The 18,429-nt window shown below is 42.6% G+C and overlaps 1 protein-coding gene and 1 non-coding gene across 2 annotated transcripts in view; one reads left to right on the top strand and one right to left on the bottom strand.

Annotated features, from left to right (window-relative positions):
• Window positions 1-18,429, top strand: part of DNAH10 (dynein axonemal heavy chain 10) — a 153,602-nt gene that overhangs the window by 6,375 nt on the left and 128,798 nt on the right. The window contains exons 2-8 of the mRNA XM_070475137.1: window positions 115-201; window positions 2,891-2,991; window positions 4,832-4,940; window positions 7,686-7,801; window positions 13,480-13,696; window positions 15,412-15,569; window positions 16,282-16,512. Coding sequence (XP_070331238.1) covers window positions 115-201; window positions 2,891-2,991; window positions 4,832-4,940; window positions 7,686-7,801; window positions 13,480-13,696; window positions 15,412-15,569; window positions 16,282-16,512 — 1,019 coding nt within the window. The remainder of the gene's footprint in view (window positions 1-114; window positions 202-2,890; window positions 2,992-4,831; window positions 4,941-7,685; window positions 7,802-13,479; window positions 13,697-15,411; window positions 15,570-16,281; window positions 16,513-18,429) is intronic.
• TRNAW-CCA (transfer RNA tryptophan (anticodon CCA)) lies at window positions 4,608-4,680 on the bottom strand. The gene has a single exon. It is a non-coding gene; the product is annotated as a tRNA-Trp (tRNA).

The following is an 18,429-nucleotide window of genomic DNA, read 5'->3' as shown; positions in this document are numbered from 1 at the left end:
CTCCCGGGGCCACAGTCCAACTCTCAGCACCAAGGAGAGTGGTGATTCTCCGGGGCTGGCACAGTGAAACAATTGCATTTTATTTTTCTTCTTTCACTGTATGTGGCTGTAAAGATGATGACCTTCCTGGCCTGTTTGAAGAGGAAGAAGAGGAAGAAGAGACTGAGTTTCAAAAAGCGGAGTCGATAGATAGAGCATCAGGTATGGAACTGGGAGTGAGGGGAACTGGGGGGCATTCACCCGGAGGGAGGGGTCCGCTTGCCTAGACTAAAATCAGTCTCTGCTTTTTACTTATGTGCAGCTGATACTTAGTAAGAAGTTTTATACAAGGAGAAAGTGTTGAGTGTTAATAGGTTCATTATTAGTTACCCGGGGCTGCCGTAACTAAGGACCACAGACTGGATCGCTTACAACAACAGCACAGCCTTCTTTCCCAGTTCTGGGGGCTAAAAGTTCAAGATCAAGGTGTGGCAGGACTGTGCTTCCTTGACACAGGAGGACCCAGCCCCAAGTGCTAGTAGAGCCTGGATTGAAATCCTGCTCCAGACCATCATGTTACCAGCAGAGCCAGACAACCCATTTCCTCCCCGTTTCTCCCGTAACTCACCTTCCCTTACAATAGCAGAAGTTATAGGTTAGACGTGGCACTTTACCAAGATACTGAGTGTTTGAAAGTCAGAGGGGAAGGACTTCCCTGGTTGTCCAGGGGCTAAGACTCTGAGCTTCCAATGCAGGGGACCTGAGTTTGATCCCTGGTCGAGGAACTAGATCCCACACGCTGCAACTAAAGTGCCTGCATGACACTTAATGAAGATTGAGGATCCCGCCTGCCACAACTGAGGCCAGGTGCAGCCAAACAAATACATGCAAATAAATATTAAAAAAGAAAACATCTTGGACTTTCCTGGTGGTCCAGTGTTTAAGAATCTGCCTTGCAATGTAGGGAATATGGGTTTGATCCCTGGCCCAGGAAGATTCCACACGCTGTGGAACAACTAAGCCCATGTGCCACGACTACGAAGCCCACAGTCTGGAGTCCGTGCTCGTCAACAAGAGAAGCCGCCCCAGCGAGAAGTCTGCACACTAAAGAGTAGCCCCTTCTCACTGCAACTAGAGAAAGTGGTAGCAACAAAGGCCCACACAGTCAAAAGGAAAAACATCATTAAAAAAAACCCTCAAAAATTAAAAATAAAATCAGAGGAGAAAAAGGATTGGGGTGATGTGCAGTGTTTCCTATTGTCATCTTAATTTTTTCAGAACAATTTATTTTTAACCAAAACATAACCCCCTCTCTAGTGAAAATTAGGGGTGTTAGAGGAGAGGAATACAAGTTTAGAAATACAGGCCCTCCGTTCTTACTAAGATTTGTGTAGGTTGGGTTTTGATAAGACAGACGGTGGCCGTGAGGGACACAGTCGTGTTTACTAACGGACTCCTGCTTTAGTACCAATAAATCTGTGATCAGGAAAGAATTGGGAGGGAAGAGGCTGCTTCGAGAGAAGGGTTAGGACAGTCTCCAACAGAGCAAATTAATATTCCTTCCAAGTGTATTTTTTTCTTTTCTTTTTATCGTGGTAAAACATATGCAACTTCAAGCAGCATTTTATCCACTTCAAAGCATATAGCTCTGTGTCATTGAGTGCACTTGGCAGTGTATTTTTTTTTAATCTTTTTTTTTTCTTTTGGCTGCATTGCATGGCATGTAGAAGCTTAGTTCCCCGACCAGAGATTGAACCCTCACCCCCTGCAATGGAAGCATGGAGTCTTATCCACTGCCTGGATCACCGGGGAAGCCCCTCGACAGTGTATTTTTGTCTGTGGGTGGTTGCTTTTGCTCTGATAATGCTAGTTCTCCCAGCTGTAGACTGTTTCCTCTGCTAGCCAGCATGCTCAACTCTTAGCCAACCTATAATCTAATCCTCCCAAATCTCACCCCAATAGATATTATTGTCCCTTTTTATGGATGAGAAAACCCACTGCAGAGAGGGTTCAGACCACACATGTTGATTTGTTCCAAAGCCTGGACTTTGTCAAGTGTCTTTTGGAGGAAGAGCCAAACAGTTTGAGAAAGCTTTCCTTTCTCTGTGGGCTTCATCAGAAACTCAGGGTTGTGACTGGTAGGCTGTGAGGTTTTCAGACCCCATCAATAACAGTAGACTTGGGAGACATACATTCATTCTGTTTACTTTTCTTTCCATCCCCCACCAGTTTCAAGTTTTATAGTGAAAAAGGAGTAGATGCTAACATGTTACCTATAATCTCATCCCAAGGATAAAGCCCCCCCTTTAAGTAAAAATCTCAGAGAAGTCACTCATTGGACACTGTAGCTGAAACAAGCTCGTACACTCACACACACAGATTAAAATTCCAACTGAGGACCAATCAAAACCACAACACAGTTCTCCTAAGTAAGTGTGAGTCAAGGCTACAGTAGGATTCATTTGTAAAAAAGTACATCCAGCTATTTTTTAAATATAATTTTATTTTTTTATTTAGTAGTAGGGGTTGCTCTCTAGTTGTGGTGATCAGGCTTCTCATTGCAGTGGCTTCTCTTGGGAAAACAGGCACTAGGGCGCATGAGCTTCAATAGCTGTGGCACTTAGGCTTAGTAACTGTGGCTCCTAGGCTCTGAGGCACAGGTTCAGTAGTTACGGGGCACAGGCTTGCTCCGTGGCTTGTGGGGTCTTCCTGGATCAGGTACCAAACCTGTGTCTCCTGCGTTGGCAGGCAGATTCTTTACTACTGAACCACCAGCGGGGCCCAACACCCAGCTTTTTGATAGCATGCCCAGAGTGAAATATACTAACATCCAAGATGCAGGTCTGGTCTAGGTGACCAGAAACCTCATTTTCCAAGTATTTCATCTTGTGCATTGCATCATGTTTTGCAGCTAAGAATCTGCAGCTGAGAATGTATTCTATACATCGTCCTCCCACCAGCCTTGAGGAGGAAGAGATGGACCTTGAGATTATAGAGAACCTCCCCGTCAAAGTACGTGTGGCTCTTTCTTCTCTTGGGTAGGGTAATGGGAATTTCATGTCCTCGGATGAGTCTGGGTAACTGACACAGCTCATACAAGAAATGTGTTCTATTGGACTTCCTTGATGGTCCAGGGGTTAAGACTCTGTGCTTCCAATGCAGGGATCTCAGGTTCGATCCCTGCTTGGGGAACTAAGATCCCACGTGCCACACAGTGTGGCCAAAACAGAAAAAATGTTAAGGAACATATCGTGTTGGCATAGAGATGACGGAATCCTGTGTTGGGGTTCCCCAAGGTCCCCCTCAGATTAAAGGATCTGCCACAACGACTCACAGGACCCAGAAAATATTTTGTACTCATCAGTTCAGTTCAGTTCAGTTTGTACTCATGGTTATAGTTTATTTCAGTGAAAGGATGCAGATTAGAGTGAACAGAGAACAAGGCATACAGGGCAGAGTCCAGGAGAAAAAAAGAACAAGTTGTCCTTTCCAAATGGGGCTGCCAGGGCAGCATTCATTCTTCTTCTTTTTTAAAAAATATTTTACTTTATTTGGCTGTGACAGGTCTTAGCTGTGGCACATGGGATCTTTAGTTGTGGCATGTGAGATCTAGTTTCCTGAACAGGGATTGAACCTGGGCGCTCCTGAGATGGGTGTATGGAGTCGTAGACACTGGACCACCGGGGAAGTTCCCAGTATTCATTCCTGCAGCAACCATGTGAGACAACATATAGGAGGTTGTGCCAATCAGAGGAGTTCACCCAAGCCTCGGTATCCAGGGTTTTTAGTGGGGATCAGTCATGTCTGCATGAAGTCTGCACAGTTATTCAGCAGCCCATTCCACTTTGCAGAGGTCAAACTGAGGCAATATGACTCAGTTCCCCAGGCAAACAAAATCAGTTCACCATAAATCACGTTTTTAGCGTAAACTCCCCAGCATGACCCAAGGGCCCAGGTCTACAGAGATGCTCAGATCAGCCAGGATGTTCCAAAAGCTTAAAGGTCATCACCTGGGAACTGGTTCAGGGCTAGCCTTTTTGTTTTTTTAAAGATTAAAAAAAAATTTTTTTATGCCGACCATTTTTAAAGTCTATTGAATTTGTTACAGTATTGCTTCTGTTTTATGTTTTGGTTATCTGGCTGCAAGACATGTGGGATCTTAGCTCTCCAATCAGGGATCAAACCAACACCAACCACATTGGAAGGTGAAGTCTTAAGCACTGGACCACCAGGGAAGTCCCAGGGCTAGTCTTGAGTGCCTTTGGAATGTGTAGGGTTTGGACAGCCCAGGCCTGCTGGGTCAACACTTCACTGCACAAACCCAGGGAGAGTTCATAAAGTTAGGATGGAAGCATATGGCCTGAGCTGTGCTAATTGAAATTATGCTCAATTGCCCCATGAATATGCCTCCCTGCAAAAAACCTGAATTCAAGACGGACTTGTTGCAATTTGTGGTCCAGAGAAGCTTGATTAGGACATTGCCCAATTCAGTTTATTCAAGTGCTGTAGTGGCCATTTGGTGGAAGAGTCGGGGTTAGAGTTCAGCCTCTGAGTGAATTTTATTTTATTTTTAAAGTAATTTTTAAATTTGGCTGCTCCAGGTCTTAGTTGCCGCATGTGGGCTTGAGTTTCCTGACCAGGGATTGAACCTGGGCCCCCTGCATTGGGAGCATGGAGTCTTAGCCACTGGACCATCAGGAAAGTCCCCCTGGATGAATTTTAGCTCTTGTCTGTGGTCCACTGGGAAGTAAGTTCAGCCTGTGCATGGGGAGAGAGCTCAGGTGAACACAAATATTAGGTGATTTGGGTGCACGGATATATCAGTGTGACTTTTTTGGTCCCTATATTTCAGAAAACTGTTAAGCAAATGATGGAAAAGACATATCTCCAAGTGCGTCGTACTCCTGTTCCTGAGGAGTTTCTGGACCAGAATGTGGTGTTTTTTCTCAGAAATACAAAAGGTATGCTTCCAGCGGGAGTGTGTGCGAGTGTGGGTGTGCATGCACGTGCATGTGCGTATGTCTGAGACTCTTAATTTTTACATGTTCTTGAGAAGATAGCTTTTTATCAGTGCAGTCAATCCTCATTATTCATGGCTTCTATATTTGTAAATTTACCGATTCACTCAAAATTTTTGTAACTCCAAATCAGTACTTTCACTGCTTTCATGGTCTTTGAAATACACGTATGGAGTGGGGAAAATCTGAGTCATTAGCATGCATGGACCCAGCTGAGGTCAGGCAAGGCCATGCTCTGCCTTCTTATTGCATCAAACACTATAGATGAGTGTCTTTATCGTGATCTATTTAGTACCAGGGTTTTTGAGTTTTTATGGGGCTTTGGTGTGATTTCACTGTTTAAAATGTCCCCAAGGTTGGGTGCTGAAGCACTGACTAGTGCTCAGAGTGCAGGAAGGCTGGGATGTGCCTGATGGAGAAAACTCGTGTGTGATGTAAGCTTCGTTCACACGTGAGCAGTGGTGCTGTTGACCGTGAGTCCAATGTTAGTGAGTCAGCAATTATGTTCAATAAGGTGTCTGAACAGAAACACACATAAGGTTGTACAGTAAGTTCCCTGTGTACAAACGAGTTCTATTTCAAGAGCATGTTCGTAAGACCAATTTGTTCGTAAGTCCAACAAAGTTAGCCTAGGTACCCAACTGACACAATCAGCTATGTAGCACTGGGCTGAAATAGATTTATAATACTTTTCACACAAATAAGACATAAAAAGACAAACAAAAAATTTAAAAAATTTAATCTTATAGTATAGGACCTTGACAAGTATAGTACTAGAGCTGGCATACAGGGGCTGGCATCGAGTGAAGAGGCAAGAAGAGTTACTGATGGAGGAGGGAGAGGAGGTGGGAGACGGCAGAGCTGAAGGATCGTCAGCAATAGGAGATGGAGGGCAAGCTGCCAATTTTACTCACACCTGACATTGATGGGACAGGTTCTTGTTTCTTGCTGGATTCCATTCTATCTATCCTCTTGGAAAAAGGATCCAGTGATGTTTGGGTAGTACTGTATCAGCTATATCACTGATGCTTTTTTTCATGCTTGCTTCTGGACATCCTGGGCTTGAAATAAAGATATGGTTCGACTGTCCACTGTACAGTACTCTATAGTAAAGTACACAACACACGTGATGTTGCTTTTCTTTTCTTTTTTTGAACATTGATGGCCCTTTGGATCATGACCTCACCACTAAGTTCTGAGTTTCTGTACTTTGTTCTTCCCAAATGAGAGGAAACATAACAAGAAGGAGGAAAGATGACTGGCAGAGGCTTAGCATTAAACAGTTCTTGTTTGAGGAGGGGTCAATCTCAGCTCAGTGCTTTCCTATTTAACAGTAATCACAAGCCAGGAGCAATAATAATCAGCCTTGGCCAGAGGGTGTGGCATTTACCCCGATTTATTACTATTTACTCTCATCATATATATATATATATATATATATATATATATATATATATATATATATTTTACAGGTATTTTTCACTGATGTTAAACTTTCTTTTTCACACTTGGTTTTTACATAATTTCCCTTTAAAATAAATTTATTTCAGTAAAGAAGCATTTGACAGAAAGAAACCTATTAGGCAAAGAATAGTGTGCACATCTACACAGATGCAGGGAAAGGCATGCAGACTGAAGCTTGTGGTGTGTCCCAGTAAGACTCATAAAAGTGTCCCAGGGCCATTTGAAGTGTTTACAGAGCTGATTGGTGGTGATCAATGTTTTGGTGGGGTGGGGTGGAGCTGAGGGAGAGGGTGGGAGTGAATACACATCAGAGAAAGCCTGGCCAATTCCGTGGTGACTCAGTGGTAAGGCATCTGTCTGCCAATGCAAGAGGCACGAGTTCGATCCCTGGCCTGGGAAGATCCCACGTGCCACGGAGCAATTAAGCCTGTGCGCCACAACTCCTGAGCCTGTGCTCTAGAGCCCAGGAGCCCCAAGTATTGAGCCCACGTGCCTCAACTACTGAAACCTGCATGCCCTAGAGCCCATACTCCGTATAAGAGAAGCCCCCGCAATGAGAAGCACCAAAGCTAGAGAGGAGCCCCCTGCTCGTTGCAACTAGAGAAAAGCCTGTGTAGCAACAAAGACCCAGCACAGCCAAAAATAAGTAAATAAATAAAAGAAAAACTGGTCAAGAGAGAGACTGTTTCCAATATGTCTTTAAAAAACCCATGACTTGGAAATTCCCTGGCAATCCAGTGGTCAGGACGTGACGTTCTCATTTCTGGGGCCCAGGTTCAATCCCTTTTCGGGGAACTAAGATCCCACAAACTGTGCAGTGGGGCCAAAAAAACAAAAACAAAAACAACAATGCCCCCCCTCCCCACTGCCGAATGCTGTGACTTGAAAGGTACCTTGGTGATGAACTGGGGAGGGTTACTGGGAGTGGAGAGACAGACCAAGCAAAGAATTCATCAAATGTTTCTAGAAAACCCAAAGTGTTTCTCTCCTTGTCAGGCTGTACCCACTCCAACCAGATCAGTTCATCCACGTGGCCCTCAGGTGCCGCTTGTGTGAACCTCTGGACCACAGTGCGACCCTCAGCGTTTGTTTGTTTCTCAATGCGAAATGTGTCTGGAACATTCCTTTGTATTATTAGAGGAGGAGCTGGTTCCCACATGCTTGGAAATGTTAGCTGTGTCCACCTCCCTCCCCATCTCACTCCCCAAATCTTTTCCTGTCTAGAGACCATCTCTGAGGCGACTGACATGAAGGAAGCTATGGAAATTATGCCCGAAACACTGGAGTATGGGATTATAAACTCGCATGTGCTTGCTCTCCTGAGGGATGTTATATCTCAGGTAAATATGGATGGAAAAAGGAATCTCAGCACTTTTAACAAATAAGACCATCTGGGAATTCCCTGGTGGTCCAGTGGTTGGGACTTGGCACTTTGACTGCCAAGGGTGCAAGTTCAGTCCCTGGTCAAGGAACTAAGATCCCACAAGCCGAGCAGCTCAGCCAAAAAAAAGAAAAGAAAAGAAAAAAGAGTAAGGCCATTTGATTCATCATTTCCATAAAGAGGTAGTTGGCAACTTTTAGGTTCCAGACACTGTCATGAGGTTTGTTGGTGGAGCTGTGAGCAGGACAGATGACATCCTTGTGTTCTGGCTTATACTGGTGGAAAGACGCCAAACATCAACACAAAAACAGGAAACTCTCAGGTAGTGATGGCTGGCTTGAAAAAACAAAACCCTAGTAATGAGATAGAGAGGGCTTCCTTGGTGACTCAGTGGTAGACTCTGCCTGCCAATGCAGGAGATGTGGGTTTGATCCCTGGGTCAGGAAGATCTCTTGGAGGAGGTCATGGCAGACCTCCATACTCCAGTATTCTTGAGTGGAGAATTCCACAGACAGAGGAGCCTGGTGGGCTACAGCCCATGAAGTTAGAGAGTCAGACACGACTTATAGACTAAACACCAGCAGCAACGTGTGGTGTATGAGTGTGAGTATGTGTGTATTCAGGGGGTGGTGGTTAGGGACACCTTGTTGGAGAGGTGACATCTGACCTTTAGACAACCAGTAAAAAAGCCCATAAGCAGGCTAATTTACTAAAGATAAATTATTAGGAAAATGTAATAGGGTGGGAGTGAGTTGATCAGGAAAGACCCCCTCTGAGGAAGTGACACTGAACTGAGAGGTGGATGAAGTGAAGGCATCAAACAAGTGAGGATCTCGAGGAAGAGGATCCTGGGCAGAGAAAACAGCAAGTGCAAAGGTCCTGAGGCAGGAGCAGACTCTATTTAGTCTATAAACAGAAGGATGACCAGTGCAGCTGGAGCATAGTGAGTGGAGTTTGGAAAGGAAAGTAGGTTTGAAGCATATGAATAAAATGATCTGGTTTGCATTTTTCTTCTCATCATTGTGTGTATAACATATTGCAGAGGGAAGAGCTTAAAGGACCAGTAGACCTAATAGCAGGCTATGGAAGGGTCTGAATGATGGATGATCGTTGTTTAGGCTCCAGAGTTCAATCAGGAGAGGGACTGGGAAGCAGACAGCATCAAGAATACATTAGGGATGGAGCCAACAGGACTTACTGATTATTTGGATATGGAGGTTTAGGAAAAGAGCATCAAGAATGACTCCTAGGATTTGAATTTGAGCAACCAGGGGGATATTAGGGTCATTACTGAGATGGAGGGCATGGAAGGATCTATAGGAAAAACCCCCCAAACTCTATTTTGCACATATTAATATTGAGATCCCTCCTAAACATCCAAGATGAGGTGTGAGGCAGGATAAGTAAGTCTAGAGATCAAGGGAGAACTCAAGTGATTCCAAATATATATATTTTTATTCTATCTTTTTTTTTTTTTTGGCCATGTCAAAGCACCTTAGTTCCCTGAGCAGGGATTGAATCCATGCCCCCTGCTTTGGGAATGTGGAGTCTCCACCACTGGACCATCAGGGAAGTCCCTCCAGCAAGTTTTTACTGAGCACCTATTGTATACTGATTGTATCCCATAGCAGTGATCACCATACTCAAGGTCTGTATCTCACGGAGCTTACATCCCAGTCAGGAAGATTCACATTAAGTGAGATAATTGAGAAAATATACAGTCTAACATAGACGATGATAGGAGTTAAAGAGAAAAACGAAGCTGGGATGGAGGTTAGGACATGTTGGCAGGTGGTAAAGAGGGCTTTTGAAATACTGGATAGGGTAACCAGGAAGACTTCAGTGTTGTCTTTTGCTGGGACTCTTGCAGTTGCCTCCTGATAGATTTCTCAGCTTCTGCTCATGACCCTATACTATATTCTTCACATGTCAACCAGAGAGATTCTTTAAAAGATGGGAGTCACTGCTGTTATTTGTACTATCTCAGTTCAGTCGCTCAGTTGTGTCTGACTCTTTGTGACCCCATGGATTGCTGCACGCCAGGCTTCCCTGTCCATCACCAACTCCCGGAGCTTACTCAAACTCAGGTCCATTGAGTCAGTGATGCCATCCAACCATCTCATCCTCTGTCATTCCCTTCTCCTCCTGCCTTCAATCTTTCCAAGCATCAGGGTCTTTTCCAATGAGTCAGTTCTTTGCATCAGGTGGCCAAAGTATTGGAGTTTCAGCTTCAGCATCAGTCCTTCCAATAAATGTTCAGGACTGATCTCCTTTAGGATGGACTGGTTTGATCTCCTTGCAGTCCAAGGGACTCTCAAGAGTCTTCTCCAACACCGCAGTTCAAAAGCATAAATTCTTTGCCACTCAGCTTTCTTTACGGTTCAACTCTCACATCCATACATGACTACTGGAAAAACCATAGCCTTGACTAGACGGACCTTTGTTTGCAAAGTAATGTCTCTGCTTTTTAATATGCTGTCTAGGTTGGTCATAGCTTTTCTTCCAAGGATTAAGTGTCTTTTCTTGCTTTGTGATTTTGGAGCCCAAAAACATACTTTCTCACTGTTTCCCCATCTGTTTGCCATGAAGTGATGGGATCAGATGCTATGATCTTAGTTTTCTGAATGTTGAGTTTTAAGCCAGGTTTTTCACTCTCCTCTTTCACTTTCATCAAGAGGCTCTTTGGTTCTTCTTCACTTTCTGCCATAAGAGTGGTGTCATCTGTGTATCTGAGGTTACTGATATTTCTCCCGGCATTCTTGATTCCAGCTTGTGCTTCATCCAGCCTGGCATTTCTCATGTTATACTCTGCATATAAGTTAAATAAGCAAGGTGACAATATGCAGCATTGATATACTCCTTTCCCAATTTGGAACCAGTCTGTAGTTCCATGTCCAGTTCTAACTGTTGCTTCCTGACCTGCATACAGATTTCTCAGGAGGCAGGTCAGGTGGTCTGGTATTAATCTCTTGAAGAATTTTCCACAGTTTGTTGTGATCCACACAGTCAAAGGCTTTGGTGTTGACAATAAAGCAGAAGTAGATGTTTTTCTGGAATTCTCTTGCTTTTCTATGATCCAGTGGATATTGGCAATTTGATCTCTGGTTCCCCTGCCTTTTCTAAACCCAACTTGAACATCTGGAAGTTCATGGTTCACGTATTGCTGAAGCCTGGCTTGGAGAATTTTGAGCATTTCTTTACTCACGTGTGAGATGAGTGCAATTGTGTGGTAGATTGAGAATTCTTTGGCATTGCCTTTCTTTGGGATTGGAATGAAAACTGACCTTTTCCAGTCCTGTGGCCACTGCTGAGTTTTCCAAATTTGCTGGCATATTGAGTACAGCACTTTCACAGCATCATCTTTTAGGCTTTGAAATAGCTCAACTGGAATTTCATCACTTTCACTAGCTTTGTTTGTAGTAATGCTTCCTAAGGCCCACTTGACTTCCCATTCCAGGATGTCTGGCTCTAGGTGAGTGATCACACCATCATGGTTATCTGGGTCATGAACCTCTTTTTTGTATAATTCTTCTATGTATTCTTGCCACCTCTTCTTAATATCTTCTGCTTCTCTTAGGTCCCTACCATTTCTGTCCTTTATTGTGCTCATCTTTGCATGCAATGTTCCCTTGGTATCTCTAATCTTCTTGAAGAGATCTCTAGTCTTTCCCATTCTATTGTTTTCCTCTATTTCTTTGCACTGATCACTGAGGAAGGCTTTCTTATCTCTCCGTGCTACTCTTTGGAACTCTGCATTCACTTGGGTATATCTTTCCTTTTTTTCTTTGCCATTAGCTTCTCTTCTTTTCTCAGCTATTTGTAAGGCCTCCTCAGACAACCATTTTGCCTTTTTGCATTTCTTTTTTTGGGGATGGTCTTGATCACTGCCTCCCGTACAATGTCATGAACCTCCCTCCATAGTTCTTCAGGCACTCTGTCTATCAGATCTAATCCCTTGAATCTATTTGTCACTTCCACTGTATAATCGTAAGGGATTTGATTTAGGTCATACTTGAATGGTCTAATGGTTCCCCTCCTTTCTTCAATTTAAGTTTGAATTTGGCAATAAGGAGTTCATGATCTGAGCCACAGTCAACTCCCAGTCCTGTTTTTGCGGACTGTATAGATCTTCTCCATCTTTGGCTGCAAAGAACATAATCAATCTGATTTCGGTGTTGACCATCTGGTGATGTCCATGTGTAGAATCTTCTCTTGTTTTGTTGGAAGAGGGTGTTTGCTATGAGCAGTGTATTCTCTTGGCAAAACTCTATTAGCCTTTGCCCTGCTTCATTCTGTACCAAGGCCAAATTTGCCTGTTACTTCAGGTATCTCTTGACTTCCTACTTTTGTATTCCAGTCCCCTATGATGAAGAGGACATCTTTTTTGGGTGTTAGTTCTAGAAGGTCTTGTAGGTCTTCATAAAACCACCCAACTTCATCTTCTTCAGCATTACTGGTTGGGGCATAGACTTGGATTACTGTGATATTGAATAGTTTGCCTTGAAAATGGACAGAGATCATTCTGTCATTTTTGAGATTGCGCCCAAGTACTGCATTTCAGACTCCTTTGTTGACTATGAGGGCTACTCCATTTCTTATAAGGGATTCTTGCCGGTAGTAATCTAAATAATGGTCATCTGAATTAAATTCACCCATTCCAGTCCATTTTAGTTCACTGATCCCTAAAATGTCTATGTTCACTCTTGCCATCTCCTATTTGATCACTTCTAATTTACCTTTATTCATGGACCTAACATTCCAGATTTCTATGCAATATTGTTCTTTACAGCATCGGACTTTACTTCCATCACCAGTCACATCCACAACTGGACATTGTTTTCGATTTGGCTCTGATTCTTCATTCTTTCTGGAGATATTTCTCCACTCCTCTCCAGTAGCATATTGGGCACCTACCGACCTGGGGAGTTCATCTTTCAGTGTCATATCTTTTTGCCTTTTCATATTGTTCATGGGGTTCTCAAGGCAAGACTACTGAAGTGGCTTGCCATTCCTTTTTCCAGTGGACTGTGTTTTGTCTCTCTTATGCTACAAATACATTCAAAGCCAGAGGCAACTTAAGTGCATGAATTATTGAATATGGTGTTGTGTGAGTTGTTTCTTTTTAAAGCATTTTTTATTGGATTACAGTTGATTTGTAACATTATATTAGTTTCTGCTGTATAGCAAAGTGACTCAGTTATATATATATTTACACGTATATCCACTCTTTTTCTATATTCTTTCCCCATAGAACTCACTACAGAGCTCTGAGTAGATTGACCTGTGCTATGCAGCAGGTCCTTATTAGTTATCTGTTTTATATGCAGTGATGTATACATGTCCATCCCAGTCCCCCAGTTTTTAAATTTCTCCATCCCCTGCTCCCTGCTTTCCTCCCTGGTAACCATAAATTTGTTTTCTACATCTGTGACTTTTCTTCCGTTTTCAAGGTCATTTGTACTCAGCCATAAAAAAGAACAAAATAAGGCCATTTGCAGCAACTTGAAATGGACCTAGAAATTGTCATACTGAGTGAAGTAAATCAGACAGAGAAAGGCAACTATCATATGATATCGCATATATGTGGAATCTAAAAAAGTGGTACAAATGATTTGATTCTTAAACTTGGCTTTTCAGGTTTTCTTGCCAGCCTTGTCCTTCAGTCAGCACAAGGATGCCAACTTGGGACTCACGTCTGGAGAAGGCGTAGACACTTTTGATTATGACATAGACCTACCTAGCATGCCTGGGGAAGCAATAGAATATCACAGCATTCAGTTAATACGAGATGAATTTTTAATGAACATCCAGAAATTTGCAAGTAGTATTCAAAGAACAATGCAGCAACTTGAAGGTAAGGCTTCAGTTTTTCTCCTTGATTAAGCAGGATGTTTCCATTAAGAAGAATTTACTTTTGGTCACAGTTGGGGATGGAGAGGGGGTTGATCTGAGAGAATATCATTGACACATATACGTGACCATATGTAAAATAGAGAGCCAGTGGAAATGTATGATGCAGGAAACCCCAAACTGGTGCTCTGTGACAACCTAGAGGTATGGGATGAGGAGGGAGGAGAGGAGGAGTTCAAGAGAAGGAGACATATATATATATATATATACCTATGGCTGATTCATGTTGATGTATGACAGAGGCGATCACTATATTGTAATTACCCTGCAATTTAAAAAAATTCCTAAGAAGAAAAAGAATTTAAGAATTCAGGAGATTTTTTTGGTTTTAATTTATGATCGTTCTTTTTACCAGCTCCTGATATGAAAGACACAGAGCTGGTCTTTGTAAGAAACATAAAGAAGAATGAAGAATGACAAATCCTTGTCTTCAAGGATTTTATAATCTAGGGCCCAAGGAACTATGGCAGAAAAAATAACTTGAGATAGATATTAGGGTCCTTAGGGCTTAGGAAAGTGAGACCATCTGGGAGAAGTGGTGAGGGAATCAAAGAGGACTTCCTGAAGGAGGCAGCATTTGACCTCATCTGAAATGATGAGCAGTGCATTGGTAGGTGGAATTGGGGCGCAAGGGCATTTCAGTCAGGGAGAATGTGGGAGGGAACCTTTGTGAGGTTCTTTCTGCATTCATATTGCTAAGCACTCTATGAGATTGTTTGCTAAGCACTCTCTATTTTCAGTCTGAAGATCTAGCCTTTTAGTATGAAAAACTCTCTTGATAATTTCCTCCACTATTTGTCTGTTTTCTTTTGCTAATATTCCTGTTGGATGTGTGCTGCTGATTCTGTTACTTATCTTTTCACTTGTGTTTTCCATCTCTTTGTCTGTGAGTTCCTAAAGAGTGCCTAAAGAGTTCCTCAGCTCTTACCTTCACAACTTTTGATCAGACTCACTTATTCTGTGGCTGTACCTTTTCCATAGCATTCTGTTCTTGTTTGATGGATGCTATATTATCTCAAATCTCTAATAGTTGGAATTAACCCCCCCATCTTTTCTTTTATCTCAATGTCCTCTGAAGTCATTGTTGCTGACTTATCTTGGATTGTCTGTTTCATGCTGGAGATGTTCTTGAATATCTGTTGAGATCTGGTTGTTCAGTTTTTAAATTGACATTAGGTTGTAAACTCAGGACTTCTTATTAATAAATAGCTAAGTCATTTTGATGGAGCTTGATGCTGCTACGGTGATCTAATTATCTAAAATGTTTTAGGGACTTCCCTGGTGGTCCAGTGGTTAAAAATCTTCCTCCCAATGGAGGGGATGAAGGTTTGATCCCAGGTTGGGGAAATAAGACCCCACATGCCAGGCTGGGGCGGCAACTAAGCTTGCATGCTGCAATTACTCAGCCTACACCCTGGAGCCTGTGAGCCACAGGGAAGATTCCACATGCTGCAACTATAAGACCTGATGCAGTCAAATAATAAATAAAATGTTTCAGTACATTCTAATGAAAGAGAGTGATATATAGAAATATGAGCATCATGATGTACCAGGCTATATACTAATGTGTGGAGAGAAGATCCAGAATTACCTTGAAGATTATTATCTGTAATCATTTCCCCCAAACTACTGGCTGACTGACCATTTTTATCCTACTAGGTGAGATCAAGTTAGAAATGCCAAGCATCAGCGTAGAGGGAGGGGTATCTGCACTGGCAGCTGACCCAGAAACAGTTGAAATTTTGGAGCAATGCGTGATAAACTGGTTGAATCAGATATCTACAGCCCTTGAGGGCCAGATGAAAAAGACACCACAGGTATCATTTGCAATGCTTTTGCAGATCCCTAATCCAGTTCTTGCTTGCCATCCTGAGAAAGAGCCAAGAGTCTGGGAATCTGTGTGATCTAGCCTCTTTTCTTACTGTTTTGTGGCCTTCTTAAACATATTAAAGTAAACATACCTGAGATGTCATTCTTGTGCTTTCTAAGGTTAGTGTGTTACCAGATGACTCCCTGATATTGATAAAGATAATACTATATATCAGTCAGGATTTTTGAGCTGAAAAGAAAAAAACAATAACCAGAAAATCTAACTCAGCTAGCTTAAGCAAGAAAGAGGATTTGTTGGCTCACTGAAAAGTCCAGAGGGCAATGCTGGTTTCAGGTACAGTTTGATCAGGACTCTGGCAATCTAGCTGGGTTTCTCTGTAAATTGCTTGGTTCCAATCTACTCTCTGAGAGGGCTTCCTTCTTGGGCTGGTCTCCTTCATGGTGACAACTTGTAGCAGTTTCTGACTCCACATCCTCACACCACTTTGTCCAGAGAAAGATGGAGTGTCTAGCGTTCCCAACTGGAGTACTGAGATTCCCTCTGAGTGGACCATCCTAGGTCAGGTGTGCACGCCTGAAGTCCTTGCATGGATTAGCTCCTAACTATAGAGGCTTTGGGAAGAGGGGCGTGGATGTTGGAAGAGCAACCGCAGAGTCCATTCCCCACTAATGATGATGATGCTTGTGTGCTCATTGCAGGGTAACGGTCCTCTGGCTGAAATTGAATTCTGGCGGGAAAGGAATGCCACCCTAAGTGCTCTGCACGAACAAACAAAGCTTCCAATAGTCAGAAAAGTCTTGGATGTGATCAAGGAATCAGATTCGTTGCTTGTGGCCAACTTGCAGCCCGTCTTAACTGAATTGTTCAAGTTACACATGGAGGCCTCCGATAACGTGAGGTTTCTTTCCACAGTGGAACGTCATTTCAAGGTAGGCTGGGTGCACTGCACTGTGGAAAGTCAGCCACACAGATTTAACTTCTGTTTATTTATTCAGCATTTAAAAAAATTGCAGTAAAATATATATAACATGATATTTATTATTGGAACCACTCGTGAGAGTAAGTTCGATAACATTCAATACACACACAGTGCTGGGTACCCATCATCACCTCCTATATGCAAAACTTTTTCGCTGTCCCCAACATAAACTCAACATCCCTTAAACCACAGCTCTGATTTCCCCCTAGCCCCTGGTAACCTCTCTTCTAATTTCCGACTCTATGAATTTTCCTGTTCTAGGAATTTCATAGAAATGGAACCATACCCTATTTGTCCTACTGTGTATGGTTTATTTCACTCAACACAACGTTTTATTTCCTTTCCTTTTTTTGTATTTGACTGCACTGGGTCTTAGTTGCAGAATGTGGGATCTAGTTTCTTGATCAGGGATCGAACCCGGGTCCCCTGCATTGGGAGCTTGGAGTCTTAGCCACTGGACCACCAGTGAAGTCCCAACATGATGTTTTCATGATTCATCCATGATACAGTATATGTCCGAATCTCATTCCTTTTTAAGGCTCAATAGCTTTCCACTGTATACACCACATTTTGCTTATCCATTCTTCTGTTGATGGGCTTTTGGTTTGTTTCCCACCTTTTGGCTATTGTGCATAATGCTGCTATGAATCTGGGTGTACAGATATTTGTTTGAGTCTCAGCTTTCAATATGTTTGAGCATATACCCAGGAGTAGAATTGTTGGGTCGTATGATATTTCTGTGTTTTCAAGAAAACATTTCTTTATCTATGGCTATGTTGGGTCTTAGTTGCAGGACACAGGAGGGGTCTTCACTGTGGCTTTTTGGCTCCCTAGTTATGGTGCAGTGGCTAAGTTGCCCCAGGGCATGTGGGATCTTACTTCCCTGACCAGGAATGGAACCCATGTCCCCTGCATTGAAAAGCAGATTCTTAACCACTGGGCCACTAGGGAAGTCCCAATATTTCTATATTTAACTGTCCATGAACATTTTTTATTTAACTCTTTTCCACAGTGAGTGCACCATTTTATTACATTCCCACCACAAGTGTAATCCCGCTTTTCACGGTTCCTCTCCCCTCTGATTTATCATGCACACAGTACAGTATTCCAAGGCCAGGAGTCATTATTATACAGACCTACCTATTTCAAACTTCTTTTGTTTGTTAAACACTTTCTTCCATGATAGGAACTTTTTTTTTTTTTTAATTAAGAAGACAGTCCTACACTATTGGTGGGAATGTAAGCTGGTGCAGCCACTGTGGAAAATAGTATAGAGGTTCCTCAGAAAACCAAAAATAGAATTACCATATGATCCAGCTATCTCACTCCTGGGCATATAGCCAGACAAGACTCTAATTCAAAAATATACATACATCCCTTTGTTTGTAGCAGCACTGTGTACAGTAGCCAAGACAGATGAATGGATAAAGATGTCCATCAACAGATGAATGGATAAAGATGTCCATCAACAGATGAATGGATAAAGATGTCCATCAACAGATGAATGGATAAAGATGTCCATCAACAGATGAATGGATAAAGATGTGTTACATGTATACAATGAAATATTACTTAGACATAAAAAGATGAAATAATGCCATTTGCAACAAAATGGATGCAACTAGAGGTTATCACACTAAGTGAAGTCAGTCAGAAAGAGAAAGACAAATACCGTTTATATCACTTACATGTGGAATCCAAAATATGACCCAAATGAACCCATCTATGGAACAGAAACAAGCATCAGGGACATAGAGAACAGACTGTGGCTGCCAAGAGGGGGGAGGTTGGGAGAAGGTAGGAGTGGGAGGTTGGGGTTAGCAGATGCAAACTTCTATATGTGCTATAGATGGGAGAAACAACAAGG

The sequence above is a fragment of the Odocoileus virginianus genome, chromosome 12, assembly GCF_023699985.2.
Source record: "Odocoileus virginianus isolate 20LAN1187 ecotype Illinois chromosome 12, Ovbor_1.2, whole genome shotgun sequence".
Classification (NCBI taxonomy): Eukaryota; Metazoa; Chordata; class Mammalia; order Artiodactyla; family Cervidae; genus Odocoileus; species Odocoileus virginianus.
Note: the sequence above shows the minus strand (reverse complement) of the source record. Positions and strands in the feature narration are given on the sequence as shown.